Raw genomic sequence first — 18,276 nt, forward strand, 5'->3', positions numbered from 1 at the left:
AACTTAAGCAGTAGACTTTGTAAAAATTAATATTTGTAGCATTCTCAAAACTTTTGGCCATGACTGTACAGTATTCATCAGATCAATGCCACCATAAAAGTTATTCAAAGAACCATCAGACTGCCCCCATCAGGTTGCCATCAGGTTGCCTCTTTTGCATTCTGGTGCATTTTAGTCCCAAGGTAATGCACCAGATATCCTCATGATATATCAGTCCAGGCCACCTTCTTTTATTGCTCCATCTCTGTTGCCCACAAGAACAGGGGTCACCAAATGCAATCTGACCAGTGTGCATCTATGCAGGTCCATACAGAGCAAACTATCATGGCAAGAATGATCTTATTTTTTTTTTATAGATTTTTTATATAGTAACTCTCTGTACCATCAGACCAGATGGCTAATCTTTGGCTTCTATGTGCATCAATGAGCCTGGAGCGTTCGTGATGCTGTCTCTTGTTGTCAGTAGTCATCTCCATGGCTTAAAAATTATATATTTTATGTTCTATAAATCTGTGATTTATTTTTATTTTAAAGCAGTGAACATCAGACACTACAAGAACTCCCTGGATATAACATTTTACTGTAGTAAATTTGTTATTTATCTCTAGCTATTTATGAAGGAGACTGCAGAAAAGTAGAAGAGTTGGAACGTGTTGGAAATAGACAAATGAAGATGGCAACATGTCTAAGGTTTTCTGTTTCTTATGTCTATATGAGTGCCCGCTGTAAAGAAAATGTCTACTCCTGAAGGGTATAGGTTTAGGCAAGATCGAGAAATTAGGATTTATAAAGGTATAAACAGAAAACAAATTGCTTAGAAGAAAATAATAGGTTTTACGATAAATGTAATTTTAATCATTTAATTATGGCCTCATACATACAACTTGAGTTCTTACCTGGAAAAGGGTTTTATACTATGACAATGGAGAGGCAATGGTCTTGAAGATACAGGGTGAGAGGACGGTACTTTGTATTCACCGTCATCATCTTCTATAGAATGTCTGACGTTATCCGACAGGGAATGTAATGATAAAGGACACCTAGGACACAATAACAACATTTTAATATCCTTGCCTGCTCAGGCTGAGCTCCGCTTCTTTGTTTTCCAGTGTCAACGTAGACTCATATTTAGTTATTTAAAAAAAAAAAAAAAAAAAACATTTTATGAAAGCAAAACCTTTATTGCACTAAATTATTTATAGTATTGCTGTAATATACTTGATCTGCTACGTAAGCAGTTGGAAGAGGAGATAAGTGCTTTTATGGTAGGAAAAACTATGAAAGTAAAGATGTGGCGCATTCTCTCTGCAAATCACAACTAAGGTGCTCACTTAGGGGTACTTTGCACACTATGACATCGCAAGCCGATGCTTGTGATGCCGAGCGCGATAGTCCCCACCTCCGTCGCAGCAGCGATATCTTGTGATAGCTGCCGTAGCGAACATTATTATACATGCCCTGCGACGTCGCTCTGGCCGGCGACCTGCCTCCTCCCTAAGGGGGCGGGTCGTGCGGCGTCACAGCTACGTCACACGGCAGGCGTCCAATTGAAGCGGAGGGGTGGAGATGAGCATGACATAAACATCCCGCCCACCTCCTTTCTTCCGCATAGCCGGCGTGAGCCGCGGTGACGCAGGTAAGCTGATGTTCCTTGCTCCTGCAGCTTCTCACACAGCGATGTGTGCTGCCGCAGGAACGAGGAACAACATCGTACCGTCGCTGCAGGGAAATTATGAAAATGTCGGACACTACACCGATGATACGATTACGACGCTTTTGCGCTCGTTAATCGTATCAAAAAGGATTTACACACTACGATATCGACAGCGACGCCGGATGTGCGTCACTTTCGATTTGACCCCACCGACATCGCAGCTGCGATGTCGTAGTGTGCAAAGTACCCCTTAGACTACTTTTACCAATAAGATGCAAAATGACATTTCATTCTTTCCAAGCCAACCTAGAACTTTCCGGAATTTTTGCCTTTGGTTGACTTGAGATTAAATCACTGAAAATATTCTGGTTTCTAACGTCTTTTTGTTACATCAGTTAGGTATCGGTAATATATGTACATTGTGTGCATTAATATACTTACCGGTTGCTGTCTTCTTCCTTTTCCAGTGCTGCACCGATCCTCTCCTAGATCATGTAATTCTAGGATACTCCAGTTTGACCCCCTTAAATCTACATTCAGAAGTGACTTCCAGTCCATACAGCAAACATTGTACTGGAGTGAACAGGCTGGTTACAACTGCAGCCATTAGTGATGAGTGAGCACTTCCATGCTCAGGTGCTCGGTACTCGTAACGAACAGTCAGGTGCTCGGATGGACTCGACTCAAGTACAGAGTATAGATCTTCTGGAAAAATGCTTGAGTTCCCCATTAACTTCCATTAAATTTGGTACAAACGTTGAGCCCGTCCAAGTGTCCGACTGCTCGTTACGAGTACTGAGCATGGTAGTGCTCGTTCATCATTAGCAGCGGTGTAATCCAGGGGAGAAGTTGAGTGGTGCAGCGCTGGAAACGGCGGAAGACAGTGACCTGCAAGTCTTTTGCTACACAGATGGAACATACTTTACTAATAATCTAACTGATACTGACATTTTAAATAAAAAAAAATTGCCAGACCGGTACTTCAAGCGAAGCATCCCTAGCAACCATTCTGTCATGATTAAGCGCTATTGAAAAGTGGAAACACCAGCCTGGAACCAAATCAAGCCATGCTATGATACATATATAGTTACAATATTAACCAGATATTTCTATATAGAATTTTTTTGTGGTATCAGAATTACCTACATATGTGAGGAAGTTTTTCCAAGCTTGTGAATGACAAAAACCTCCTAGCTCCACAGTGACATATATCATACTCATATATTATATTTTGTGATTTATATTGTTGTAAATATTTAGAAAACCGTGCATCAATTCCTTTAAATTTCACAAATACTTGCCACTTTGTGTTGGTATATCACATAAAATCCCAATAAAATGCATTACATTTTGTGGGTGTATGTGAAAAAAAATGTGGAAAAAAGTTCACAGGGTATGAATACTCTATCAAAGCATTGTATATTCGGCCATTATGTAACTTCTATCCTGCAGTCTCATCAGTTTTCTTCTCTTCATACTTTATCTGTAATTTTCTGTCCACTTTTTGTTGGCGGGAGGCGATGAGACAAGCTGCAGCACCAGGGAGGACATTATACAGCAGAGATTAGCGGTGTTGATCTGAATTAAGCTCTGATGTGAGCTAAAACACTTGTTACAGAGCTCTGCACAATATTTTCTGCCTGTCTCAGTCTGTTCCCTATCCCGGCTGCTCACTCCTGCTCCCCCTCTCTTCTCTATAGAAGATAATGGCTGGGTCACATGATACCTGCAGTCCATCTCCTCTGAGCAAGACAGCCTTGAGCTGCTTTTCAGCGCCGTGTGCACACATTGCGTTTTGTCACGTTTTTTATTTACAGATTGTCATAAAATCTGAGAGGATTCCTAATGTCAGCAAAATGAATAAGAATCCTGAAGTCTCATGAACAGATTACGTATTTTCTCCATGCAGATTTGAAGGAGAAATGGTGCACAAATTTCTGCACCAAATACTTAACGTGTGCACATATACCCTAACAGTAAATGTCAAGTCCAAGAGGCAGGGTGAAGGTCAGAAGGTCTGATAAGTGGGAAGGAAGCTGATTTCTCAGATAAGATACCGGAGTTTTTTGGGCTATAAAACGCAATGGATCATAAGACACACCAAGTTTGAGAGGGGAAAAATAGGGGAAAACAATTTAAGGCTATGTGCGCACGTGTGCGCTCTGCACCGCACCTAAAGGGTGCGCTTCAGAGTGCAGCTGAAAAGCTCCGTTCTGAAGCGCATGGTGCCGGCAGATTTGTGCGCTCTGCATACTGCCTCTCCCTATAAACAGCATGCAAACCGCACAGAATAAGTGACATGTCACTTCTTAGAACGAATTGCTGCGTTCTAATACGCCACGTGCGCACGTCTTCTGCACAATCTCCATAGACTGTGCTGGGGACGCAGGACGCATGCAGTTACGCTGCGCTGCAGATCGCAGTGTAACTGCATGTAATACGCACACGTGCGCACATAGCCTTAAGCAAAAAAAATGTGGTCATGAATCACTGTTATGGGGGGATTTGCTGTTGATACTATTTTGGGGGTAATGTCCCCCAATTCTGTACTAATGACCCTCATCCTGTGCCCTTTCTTGGTATATATGTCCTCCATACTTATATGTATATTTGTGACCCATTCTGGTATATATGTCCTGCACACTGGAATATATGTGGCTCATCCTTGTATGTATGTGGCCCATCCTGGTATATATGTCCCCCATCCTGGTATACATGTTCCCCATCTTGGTATATGTGTCCCCCATTCTGGGTATATGTTTCCCATTCTGGATACATTCTAACTTATATGTCCCCCATCCTGGGCCCATTCTGTTATATATATTCCCCATCCTAATATATATGTCTCCCATCCTGGTATATATGTCCCCCATAATGGGTTCATCATGGTATATATGCCTCCCATTATGCTGCTTTATTAATACATAAAAAAAAAATGATTGAACTCATCTTCCCTTCACTTCCCAGGTGCATGGTGTCCTCTTCTGATGCCGGCAACTGTCTTTGGCATGTAAGCGATGGACAGCGCATGACGTCACGTCACTGCCATGCACACCCAGTCACATGTCAACGTCCGCTGCCAGATAATCCAAAATTAATGTTCACTGCTCCCAACGTTCATAATCCCATCCACCTCTCGACGCAAGTTGGTGCTTAGAGGTGGGCGGGGTTTTGAGGGTGGGGATCAGTGACTATTCATTTTCTTTAATGGCGGACAAACGTGATCTCACAGTTTCTGCCGCCGTTGCCTTCATACAGTAGCGACTCTGCTCTTGCATACTGTGAGCCCACTTTACCACCGCCCCCCAGTGAGCCAGATACATTTTGGACTATAAGCCGCACCCCTACTTTCCTCCCAAATTTTGGGTAAAACAAAATTGCTAATTGTCTGAAAAATTAGGTAAATTACATAAATCAATAGCACACATGATTGTAAGAAACTTTGTACTCTTTGGTGAAAGTAGAGTTCCATTTTAAAGGGAATGTGTCATCCAAAAAAAAAAAAATTTCACTAACTGAAAAAATGTAAAGTATTAACCCCTTCAGCCCCCAGCCTGTTTTCACCTTAAAGACCCGGCCATTTTTTGCAATTTTGACCAGTGTCACTTTGACAGGTTATAACTCTGGAACACTTCAACGGATCCTGGCGATTCTGAGATTGTTTTTTCGTGACATATTGCACTTCATGTCAGTGGTAAATTTAGGCCGATATGTTTTGCGTTTATTTGTGAAAATTTTGGAAATTTGGCGAAAATTTTGAAAATTTTGCAATTTTCAAAATTTGAAATTTTATGCCCATAAATCTGAGAGATATGTCACACAAAAAAGTTACTAAATAACATTTCCCACATGTCTACTTTACACCAGCGCAATTTTTGAAAAAAAAAAAAATCCGTTAGGAAGTTAGAAGGGTTCAAAGTTCATCACCAATTTCTCATTTTTCCAACAAAATTTACAAAAAAAAATTTTTTAGGTACCACATCACATTTGGAGTGATTTGAGAAACCTAGGCGACAGAAAATACCCAAAAGTGACCCAATTCTAAAATCTGCACCCCTCACTCTGCTCAAAACCACATCCAAGAAGTTTATTAACCCTTTAGGAGCTTCACAGCAACCAAAGCAATGTAGACGAAAAAATGAAAATTTTACTTTTTTAACACAAAAATGTTACTTTAGCCATAAAAATTAGTATTTTCACAAGGGTATCAGGAAAAATGCATCATAAAATGTATCGTGCATTTTCTCCTGAGTACGCAGATACCCCATATGTGGTGGTAATCAAATGTTTGGGCGCACAGCAGGACTCGGAAGGCAAGGAGCGCCATTTGAATTTTTGAGTGCAAAATTAGCTGCACTCATTAGCGGACACCATGCCGGGTTTGAAGACTCCCCGAGGTGCCTAAACAATGGAGCTCCCCCACAAATGACCCCATTTTGGAAACTAGAGCCCTCAAATATTTTTTCTAGATGTTTGATGTGCACTTTGAACCCCTGGGGGCTTCACAGAAGTTTATAACGTTGAGCCGTGAAAAGAAAAATTTTTTTTTTACCACAAAACTGTTGCTTCAACCAGGTAGCTTTTTTTTATCACAAGGGTATCAGGAAAAAATGCACCATAAAATGTATTGTGCATTTTCTCCTGAGTACGCAGATACCCCATATGTGGTGGAAATCAAATGTTTGGGCACACAGCAGGACTCGGAAGGCAAGGAGCGCCATTTGAATTTTTGAGTGCAAAATTAGCTGCACTCATTAGCGGACGCCATGTCGGGTTTGAAGACTCCCCGTGGTGCCTAAACAATGGAGCTCCCCCATAAGTGACCCCATTTTGGAAACTAGAGCCCTCAAATATTTTTTCTAGATGTTTGATGTGCACTTTGAACCCCTGGGGGCTTCACAGAAGTTTATAACGTTGAGCCGTGAAAAGAAAAAAAATTTTTTTACCACAAAACTGTTGCTTCAACCAGGTAGCTTTTTTATCACAAGGGTATCAGGAAAAAATGCACCATAAAATGTATTGTGCATTTTCTCCTGAGTACGCAGATACCCCATATGTGGTGGAAATCAAATGTTTGGGCGCACGGCAGGACTCGGAAGGCAAGGAACGCCATTTCACAGCAAAATTGGTTGGAATTATTAGCGGACGCCATGTTGCGTTTGGAGACCCCCCTGAAGTGCCTAAACAATGGAGCTCCCCCACAATTGACCCCATTTTGGAAACTAGACCCCTCATGGAATTTATCTAGCTGTTTAGTGAGCACTTTGAACCCCTGGAGGCTTCACAAACGTTTGTAATGTTCAGCCGTGAAAATATTTTATTCTTTTTTTTACCACAAAATTGTTTTTTCAAACAGGTAGCTTTTTTTTTCACAAGGGTATCAGAAAAAATGCACCATAAAATGTATTGTGCAATTTCTCCTGAGTACGACGATACCTCATATGTGGTGGAAATCAATTGTTTGGGCTTACGGCGGGGCTCAGAAGAGAAGGAGCGCCATTTCACAGTAAAATTGATTGGAATTATTAGCAGACGCCATGTTTCATTTGGAGACCCCCTGAGGTGCCTAAACAATGGAGCTCCCCCACATGTGATCCCATTTTGGAAACTAGACCCCCCCCATACAAAAAAAATTAGTTTGGCGAAATAAAAAATACAGACATCAGTAAAAAAAAAAAAAAAAAAGAGCGCCTGCCAAGACCAGTGCCAAACGTGAGAGCAATGCACGAGTCTCGCATCGCATCATCCACTGCAGTCTGGAAGCGAGCAACTGCGCTGGATAATGCGATGCAAGAGGGCGCGGCAGCGGATGGAGGGGCGGCAGATGAGAAAGGGCGCAGCAGATGGTGGCTGGGAAAAGGCGCAGCGGATGGAGGAGTGGCAGAGGATGGGAAAAGGCGCAGCGGATGGAGGAGTGGCAGAGGATGGGAAAAGGCGCAGCGGATGGAGGAGCGGCAGAGGATGAGAAAAGGCGCAGCGGATGGAGGAGCGGCAGATGAGAAAAGGCGCAGCGGATGGAGGAGCGGCAGATGAGAAAAGGCGCAGCGGATGGAGGAGCGGCAGATGAGAAAAGGCGCAGCGGATGGAGGAGCGGCAGATGAGAAAAGGCGAAGCGGATGGAGGAGCGGCAGATGAGAAAAGGCGCAGCGGATGGAGGGGAATCAGCACATGGAGGGGAATCAGCACATGGAGGGGAATCAGCACATGGAGGGGAATCAGCACATGGAGGGGAATCAGCACATGGAGGGGAATCAGCACATGGAAGGCGGCAGCCGATTAGGTGCAGTGGCAGCTGATGGAGGCGGCGGCCGATCGGGTGCAGCGGCGGCTGAAAAAGGTGGGTGCGACTGAAAGGGGACGGTGGCGGCGGGGACAGCGGCGTGTAAAGCGGCGTGGCGGGCAGGGACAGTGGCAGGAATAGCGGCGTGGCGGGCAGGGACAGTGGCGGGAATAGCGGCGTGGCGGGCAGGGACAGTGGCGGGAATAGCGGCGTGGCGGGCAGGGACAGTGGCGGGAATAGCGGCGTGGCGGGCAGGGACAGTGGCGGGAATAGCGGCGTGGCGGGCAGGGACAGTGGCGGGAATAGCGGTGTGGCGGGCAGGGACAGCGGCGGGAATAGCGGCGTGGCGGGCAGGGACAGTGGCGGGAATAGCGGCGTGGCGGGCAGGGACAGCGGCGGGAATAGCGGCGTGGCGGGCAGGGACAGCGGCGGGAATAGCGGCGTGGCGGGCAGGGACAGCGGCGGGAACAGCGGCGTGGCGGGGAGCAGCGGTGAATCGGCGGGCAGCAGCGGTGGATCGGCGGGCAGCAGCGGTGGATCGGCGGGGAGCAGCGGTGGATCGGCGGGGAGCAGCGGTGGATCGGCGGGGAGCAGCGGTGGATCGGCGGGGAGCAGCGGTGGATCGGGGGGGGGCTATAACTTACCGATGGGCACCTACAGCGACCGCTCTCATCAGCTTTCACGGACGGAGTGAAGCTGAGGGTAGCGGCACAAGATCCACAGTGATTGGGAGAGATCGGTCACAAGGCCGGTCTCTCCAATCAGAGCTGGGGGCGGGTGAAACAAAGTTCACCCAGCTCCAGCCAGTCATCAGTGCTACAGCAGCACTGATTATGGCTGGATTTCAATGTGTCAGCCATTTTCAATGGCTGACACATTACAGTGACTGTAATTGGCTGAGCGGCGTTTGTCAGCCAATAACAGCCTCTGTAGGTACGGGAGGAGGCACCACCCCTCCTGAGGTCAGGCAGAGGTCCCCTCCTTCTACCGTTTAAGTAAACAAATTTCACTCCCCGGGGCTCCGGGACCGCGATTTCGCCATGACGTACTGAGTACGTCATGGGTCGTTTAGCACCATGTCACCATGACGTACTCAGTACGTCAAAGGTCGTTAAGGGGTTAATGCTTGAAGGTTTTGTTTAAATATTATTTGTTTTTAATTGAGCAAAATATAAAAAAATAAAAATTTTGATATTTTTCACTGTTAAACACTAGGGGGAGCAGCTGCTGAAATCCTACAGAAATCTTACTGTAGAAATAGCCTGGATTACAGCTGCAGTAAAGTGGGCAGAATCTGCTCTCCTGTGTGTGATGTCACCTCCCCCTCCCAATCTGGGTGTTTCCAAGGGATAACAGAGAATGAAATGTAGGGACACAGTGCGGAGCCATTTTATTGGTGACCAGAAATGTCTAAAGTGTCACCAAGGACAGCTGGAGTATCACACAAGATAGGATTAGATACACAGCTCAGCAGACAGTATCACACAGGATAGGATTAGCTACACAGCTCAGCAGACAGTATCACACAGGATAGAATTAGATACACGGCTTAGCAGACAGTATCACACAGGATAGAATTAGATAAACAGCTCAGCAGACAGTATCACAGGATAGGATTAGATACACAACTCAGCAGACAGTATCACAGGATAGGATTGGATACACAGCTCAGCAGACAGTATCACACAGGATAGGATTAGATACATAACTCTGCAGACAGTATCACACAGGATAGGATTAGATACAGCTCAGCAGACAGTATCACACAGGAGAGGATTAGATACACAGCTGTGCAGACAGTATCACACAGGATAAGATTAGATAAAGCTCAGCAGACAGTATCACACGGGAGAGGATTAGATACACAGCCCTGCAGACAGTATCACAGGTACACACACAGGCCGACAGGTGGCAGGCGGAAAGGAGGGGGGGTTGAGCGGGGGGTGTTTTTGGAGAGTAGCAGCGGCGGTGGTGGGGGGAGGGGCGTCGGTACTCACATGCAGAGGCACACAAACACACACACAGCAGAGGCGGGGGGACAGAGCAGGGGATGGGTAGAGCGGAGGGAGGGGGTGTCATTAGAGACGGTAACGGCGGGGGAGGGGTGGCAGCAGCAGTAGTGGGGGCTGGGTAGAGCGGAGGTAGGGGGTGTCATTGGAGACAGTAACGGCGGGGGGAGGGTTGGCAGCAGCAGTAGCGGGGGCTGGGTAGAGCGGAGGGAGGGGGTGTCGTTGGAGACGGTAACGGCGGGGGGAGGGTAGGCGGCCTGTACTCACACATCCCGGCGGTTGACATGGGTAAAGTGGAGCAAATAGCATACGCTGTGAGCTCCACAATGATGGCGCCAATCTCCTCCCTCTTCTGTGATCTGGACAGCCCAGGGGGCGCGTCCACGTCACAGCAGACGCCTACTCTAACGTTACTAAATGGGGTCGGATCCTGACCAGTGTTCTCTATGCACAGGGGCTGCCATAATGATGTGAGTAACTGTCATTACACACAGCAAATCCAGCATAGCAGCCCCCAGTGCCTTCAGTAAAATTAGAATTAAATAAAAACTAAATAAGCAGTGATTTTAATTTTGTATTAAAAATACTTGATTTCATAATCACTATTTTTAATACAAAAATAAAAAAACTGCGACACCTTCCCTTTAAGCAAAATACAAAAAAAGGCTACCATCGGCACGTGTTTGTGCTAGTTCAGATTTTGCACAAAGTGATGGGACAGTTTTTAATTAATACAGCAAATTTTAGAAGAAGTAATGGAAAAATAGCTCTGTGGAACTTCAGAAGTTATGAATGGTCATTAGCTTGATAATACTGATAATCCTTGTTTATACAGTGCCTACAAGTAGTATTCAACCCCCTGCAGATTTAGCAGGTTTGATAAGATGCAAATAAGTTAGAGCCTGCAAATTTCAAACAAGAGCAGGATTTATTAACAGATGCATAAATCTTACAAACCAACAAGTTATGTTGCTCAATTAAATTTTAATACATTTTCAACATAAAAGTGTGGGTCAATTATTATTCAACCCCTAGGTTTAATATTTTGTGGAATAACCCTTGTTTGCAATTACAGCTAATAATCGTCTTTTATAAGACCTGATCAGGCCGGCACAGGTCTCTGGAGTTATCTTGGCCCACTCTTCCATGCAGATCTTCTCCAAGTTATCTAGGTTCTTTGGGTGTCTCATGTGGACTTTAATTTTGAGCTCCTTCCACAAGTTTTCAATTGGGTTAAGGTCAGGAGACTGACTAGGCCACTGCAACACCTTGATTTTTTCCCTCTTGAACCAGGCCTTGGTTTTCTTGGCTGAGTGCTTTGGGTCGTTGTCTTGTTGGAAGATGAAATGACGACCCATCTTAAGATCCTTGATGGAGGAGCAGAGGTTCTTGGCCACAATCTCCAGGTAGGCCGTGCTATCCATCTTCCCATGGATGCGGACCAGATGGCCAGGCCCCTTGGCTGAAAAACAGCCCCACAGCATGATGCTGCCACCACCATGCTTGACTAAAGGGATGGTATTCTTGGGGTCGTATGCAGTGCCATCCAGTCTCCAAAAGTCACGTGTCTGGTTGGCACCAAATATCTCGATCTTGGTCTCATCAGACCAGAGAACCTTGAACCAGTCTGTCTCAGAGTCCTCCAAGTGATCATGAGCAAACTGTAGACGAGCCTTGACATGACGCTTTGAAAGTAAAGGTACCTCACGGGCTCATCTGGAACGGAGACCATTGCGGTGGAGTACGTTACTTATGGTATTGACTGAAACCAATGTCCCCACTGCCATGACATCTTCCCGGAGCTCCTTCCTTGTTGTCCTTGGGTTAGCCTTGACTCTTCGGACAAGCCTGGCCTCGGCACGGGTGGAAACTTTCAAAGGCTGTCCAGGCCGTGGAAGGCTAACAGTAGTTCCATAAGCCTTCCACTTCCGAATGATGCTCCCAACAGTGGAGACAGGTAGGCCCAACTCCTTGGAAAGGGTTTTGTACCCCTTGCCAGCCTTGTGACCCTCCACGATCTTGTCTCTGATGGCCTTGGAATGCTCCTTTGTCTTTCCCATGTTGACCAAGTATGAGTGCTGTTCACAAGTTTGGGGAGGGTCTTAATTAGTCAGAAAAGGCTGGAAAAAGAGATAATTAATCCAAACATGTGAAGCTCATTGTTCTTTGTGCCTGAAATACTTCTTAATACATTGAGGGAACCAAACAGAATTCTGGTGGATTGAGGGGTTGAATAATAAATGACCCTCTGAATAAACTTTTCACAATTTAACAAAAAAAAACAAAACAAAACAAATAACATTCTTTTTTGCTGCAGTGCATTTCACACTTCCAGGCTGATCTACAGTCCAAATGTCACAATGCCAAGTTAATTCCGAATGTGTAAACCTGCTAAATCTGCAGGGGGTTGAATACTACTTGTAGGCACTGTATAGCACCAACATATTAAACAGCGCTTTATCATTCAGTGGTTCATATACAAATAGTCAGAAGTAACAGTGACAGAAAATGCAAAAATAATGACCGTAAAAGCTTATAAGCTACAATAAACTTAGACCACGAATTTGGAAGAGCTGGTTACATACAAAAGTTACCCTTTATAAGATTTTCATCAAAGTGCAGGTAATCTAGGCCAGGTCCACTATTACTGATGGATTTCGACTGAACCAACTTGAATTGTTGAAAATTGTGAAATGTAAGATCAAAATGTAAGATGTAATGATTAGGGATGATCGATTCGGCTTCGCGAATATTTTCTACTATTCGCGAAGATTCGACGCCCAATGTAAGTCTATGGGAAACCTGAATAACAACTATTCGGAACTATTTGGGCTTCCCTAGACTTACATTGCGCATCGAATAGTCGAATAGCGGCGAGGTATTCGGAAAATATTTGCGAAGCCGAATAATCGAAGTATTTGATCATCCCTAGTAATGATGAATAAAACTAGTTTAAAGGGATTTTCCACTTTTAGAAAAGTAGACCTCAAGCGAATATTGTAAAATAAAATAACAAAACCAACTTGTATTCACCCTTGATTGCTCCAGCTCCCCTAAGCTCAGGGTCTTGGGTGCTCTACATCGGTAGCAGCTCAGTGATTGGCAGCAGTGGTTATGTGAGATTTTGATGATATGTAATTTCTACAGCCAAAGCACAGAAATCAGAGCAAGAGCTGATGCTGGAGCAGAGGAGGGGGGAGTACTATTGGGCTTTGTTATTTTACATTACAGGTATCATTTGGGGTCTACTTTTCTAACAGTTTAAGATCTTTTTAAAGGGGAGGGGGGATCTTTTCAGTGCAAAAGAATATAAAAGAACAGGGCTTATGGAAAAAATAATACATGATATAAAACAAAACTCTACAATGGAGAAGCAAAGAGATAATGGGCTGTCCACCATCCAGCAATGTGTGGCTGACAGATAGATAAGAACTCTTCTTAACAGACGACGATGAAGACAGAAGCTCTCCATTGAATGATGAAATATTAACGCTAACGGACACACTGAATGGACTGCACGAGAAATGGACTCTCTGACAGGACAATCTGAAATCTAATGGAAGAAGAAGTGCATTTCAGCTCCGCTTTCTCTAATAGATACAAAGAGAGGATTCGTAAGATACATGTCTTAAAATGGTACGATGCCCTTCCAAATACAAAGCAGTTGAAAACATGCGACACAAAGCAACCAGACCGATGGCGATCATGAAACAAAAAAGTGTATACCAATAAAAATAAATACCATTTTCCTATATTAACAATTACGCCATCAGCTCACATTTGTCACATTTCAATACTCTTTTGTGCCGTGTAGGACCGCGTGGATTTAGTATAGACATAAACTTCACTACTGCTGTAAGAGTAAATTATTTTTTGTCCGCTTTTTATTAAAGTCCTGCCATTTTCTGTTCAAGTCAACAGAGCCGACTCAATGGGAAAATTAGACCACAATTGGACCTGACATTTCAATTGTGGTTGTATAGTCAATTCCGATGGGTGGGAAGGAGTGGAGAGAAATACCTAATGCAGGCAAATAAAAGGCTGAAAGAGTTACAGGAGACAATGGATTTCATAGCGATAATTTGTAACATGCTAAAATGAGAAACAAGGTAGACAATTGTACGAAAATGAAAATGAGATGAAAAGAATGGAAAAAGCTTAATGAAACATAGAATAGATAATTAGGGGTCTGTCGGACAAAGGGGGGAATGTTAAGTAGGTGTATAAATTATCCTCACTGAGAAGGGACAGACCCAGACGGGAAACTCAACCTCAAGGCTTGAGCAAGCGCTGTCTACAGAGAAAGATCAGGAAAGCCAGTCCATCACCAGTGAGGGAGGCAGGAACAGGCAAAACCGGTAGGCAGAAGGGTGGCACGTCATGGGTGCAACGAGCACCCTAACCAGCATATGTGATTAAACTTCAGTCTCTGAAGGACGGATGCAGCGATCAGAACACTAAAGCCTCAACTCATCAAAGCTTTTACACTAGAAAGGTGGTGGAAAAAACTTTGAGAAATTGCAACATTTTTGCATCACCCCACTTGACTTTTTTTACATTATTTTCACACAGCTACGACAAGGTAGGCAGAGCTGGGCTAAAACAGGGGCATGGCAAACACTACTTGCTGCGGGAGTGGTGCTTTAAGTCTAAGCACTGTCCCCCATGTCTAATACTCACCCTCCAGCATCTTCATCCGTTATCATCGTCTCTCCCATCGGTCTCAGGCAGCTTGTTTCAGTGTTTCATGGAGCAGCTGGAGGTCACTCTTCAATACAAGTCTAGGAGAGCCTTGTTCTGGCTCTCATAGATTGTACTGAGAGCCTGTGATGTAACTTCACACTTCCAGTAGGGGACTTAGATTTAAAGCACCTCTAGAATTCTGAAAAAAAAAAAAAAAAACCACTGGAGTGGTGCTTTAAGCAGGCTTAAAAATCATTTCACCCGATAAAGGAGCATGTTGCTCATTAACAGACCAACTACTCTACTAAACCTCATTTCCTAATAATCAAAGGAAATGCCCCCTTAAAAAAGCACTCCAATTAGTTGTTTTAAGCCTGCTTTACACCATACGATCCAGCATATGATATTGTATGCGATCGTACCCGCCCCCATCGTATGTACGGCACGTTCAATTTCTTGAATGTGCCGCACATACGAGTAACCCCCCCGTCACACGTACTTACCTGTCCATACGACCTTGATGTGGGCGGCGAACATCCACTTCCTGGAGTGGGAGGGACGTTCGGCGTCACAGCGACGTCACGCGGCAGCCGGCCAATAGAAGCGGAGGGGCAGAGATGAGCAGGACGTAAACATCCCGCCCACCTCCTTCCTTCCGCATTGCCGGCGGGAGCCGCAGGACATAGGTAAGATCTGTTCATGCGATGTGTGCTACCCCGTGTACGATAAACAACCTGACGTTCAATTTTTAGGGATTGAACGACGTGCATGCGATGAACGTTTTACCGTGCAATCGCACGTAGCTGTTACATGCTACAATGTAACTTACGATGCCGGATGTGCATCACTTACGACGTGACCCCGCCGACACATCGTAAGATATATTGTAGCGTGTAAAGCGCCCTTTAGTCATTAAATGTGCATGTAATGTTGTGTGAGAGTATTACTATACTCACCTACCACTGCTCTCTCTGGTGTGCAACGCTGTTCTTCTCTTCTGAGTGATGTCACTACTCTGCTGTGCGCTGTGTAACCCTGAAATTACTTTTACAATTTAAGTCTATAGAGCGTCAAAACAAGGCTCCATAGACTCCATAGACTTAAGGCCCCGTTACACGCAACAACGTATCTAACGATATATCGCCTGGGTCACGGATTCCGTGACGCACATGCGGCATCATTAGCGACGTCGTTGCGTGTAACACCAAAAAGCAACCGCTAACAATGGAAATTACTCACCTAATCGTCCATCGTTGACAAGTCGTTCCTTTTCAAATAATCGTTGATTGTTGAGGACGTAGGTTGTTCGTCGTTCCCGAGGCAGCACACATCGCTATGTGTGACACCTCGGAAACGTCAAACTACAGCTTAGCTGCGGCCACCGGCAATGCGGAAGGAAGGAGGTGGGCGGGATGTTCGGCCCGCTCATCTCCGCTCCTCCGCTTCTATTGGGCGCTCGCTTAGTGATGCCGCTGTGACGCCGTACGAACCGCCCCCTTAGAAAGGAGGCAGTTCATGGCAACAGCGAGTTCACTAGGCAGGTACAGTGCTGGCCAAAAGTATTGGCACCCCTGCAATTCTGTCAGATAATACTCAGTTTCTTCTTGAAAATAATTGCAATCACAAATTCTTTGTTATTATTATCTTCATTTATTTTGCTTGGACTGAAAAAACACAAAAGAGAATGAAACAAAAATCAAATCATTGATCATTTCATGCAAAACTCCAAAAATGGGCAAGACAAAAGTATTGACACCCTTAGCCTAATACTTTGTTGCACAACCTTTAGCCAAAATAACTGCGAACAACCGCTTCCGGTAACCATCATTGAGTTTCTTACAATGCTCTGCAGGAATTTTAGACCATTCTTCTTTGGCAAACTGCTCCAGGTCCCTGAGATTTGAAGGGTGCCTTCTCCAAACTGCCATTTTGAGATCTCTCCACAGGTGTTCTATGGGATTCAGGTCTGGACTCATTGCTGGCCACTTTAGTAGTCTCCAGTGCTTTCTATCAAACCATTTTCTAGTGCTTTTTGAAGTGTGTTTTGGGTCATTATCCTGCTGGAAGACCCATGACCTCTGAGGAAGACCCAGCTTTCTCACACTGGGCCCTACATTATACTGCAATATTTTTTGGCAGTCTTCAGACTTCATAATGCCATGCACATGGTCAAGCAGTCCAGTGCCAAAGGCAACAAAGCAACCCCAAAACATTAGGGAACCTCCACCATGTTTGACTGTAGGGACCGTGTTCTTTTCTTTGAATGCCTCTTTTTTTTCCTGTAAACTCTATGTTGATGGCTTTTCCCAAAAAGCTCTACTTTTGTCTCATCTGACCAGAGAACATTCTTCCAAAACGTTTTAGGCTTTCTCATGTAAGGTTTGGCAAACTCCAGCCTGGCTTTTTTATGTCTCGGGGTAAGAAGTGGGGTCTTCCTGGGTATCCTACCATACAGTCCCTTTTCATTCAGACGCCGACGGATAGAAGGGGTTGACACTGTTGTACCCTTGGACTGCAGGGCAGCTTGAACTTGTTTGTATGTTAGTCAAGGTTCTTTATCCACCATCCGCACAATCTTGCATTGAAATCTCTTGTCAATTTTTCTTTCCTTCCACATCTAGGGAGGTTAGCCACAGTGCCATGGGCTTTAAACTTCTTGATGACACTGTGCACCGTAGACACAGGAACTTTCAGGTCTTTGGAGATGGACTTATAGTCTTGAGATTGCTCATGCTTCCTCACAATTTGGAGTATCAAGTCCTCAGACAGTTCTTTGGTCTTCTTTCTTTTCTCCATGCTCAATGTGAACGATACAGGACAGAGGTTGAGCCAACTTTAATCCATGTCAACTGGCTGCAAGTGTTATTTAGTTATTGCCAACACCTGTTAGGTGCCACAGGTAAGTTACAGGTGCTGTTAATTACACAAATTAGAGAAGCATCACATGATTTTTCAAACAGTGCCAATACTTTTGTCCACCCCCTTTTATGTTTGGGGTTTTTTTTCATTGAAGACAAATTAAATGAAGATAATACCAAAAAATTTGTGATTGCAATCATTTTCAAGAAGAAACTGAGTATTATCTGACAGAATTGCAGGGGTGCCAATACTTTTGGCCAGCACTGTAAGTCCCGTGTGACGGGTCCTAACGATGTTGTGCGCTACGGGCAGCGATTTGCTCGTGACGCACAACTGACGCGGGTGGATGCTTTCACCAGCGACATTGCTAGCGATGTCGCTGTGTGTAAAGCCCCCTTTACATTATAAAAGAATCTCCTGGATCACGCATAGAGCATAGTCTGTATAGCGGTGACTTCAGTGAGAAAAATGGCGCTGGATACCGGATAGGCAGTGGTAGGGGAGTATATTAACACACATACTACATTACATGCAGATAGGTACACATTTTTAATGAATAAACACTTTTTTTCAGCTGTAATCCTATTCAGAGATCATTATAAACAGCCATTCTTAAGAACGTTGATTCACAATAATCTTTCAGTGTTGACAGGCTGCTGATCACCCTATGAACGAGCAAAACGTTCGTTGGGTGAAGTGATCTTTTTCTTGCTAGACATGATCGGTAAAGGTTTACAGATACATTCTTTATGGAAAAATCTTTTGTGGACAGACAATTATTTGAAGAAAAT

General features: G+C 44.6%; 1 protein-coding gene across 2 annotated transcripts in view; it reads right to left on the reverse strand.

Moving 5' to 3' along the window:
• The window catches only part of CBLB (Cbl proto-oncogene B), a 258,520-nt gene that overhangs the window by 36,410 nt on the left and 203,834 nt on the right, over positions 1-18,276 (reverse strand). For both annotated transcript variants that reach the window (XM_075336570.1, XM_075336571.1), the window contains one exon: positions 897-1,040. In XM_075336570.1, the coding sequence (XP_075192685.1) occupies positions 897-1,040 (144 nt within the window). The remainder of the gene's footprint in view (positions 1-896; positions 1,041-18,276) is intronic.

Source organism: Anomaloglossus baeobatrachus, chromosome 2, assembly GCF_048569485.1.
Source record: "Anomaloglossus baeobatrachus isolate aAnoBae1 chromosome 2, aAnoBae1.hap1, whole genome shotgun sequence".
Classification (NCBI taxonomy): Eukaryota; Metazoa; Chordata; class Amphibia; order Anura; family Aromobatidae; genus Anomaloglossus; species Anomaloglossus baeobatrachus.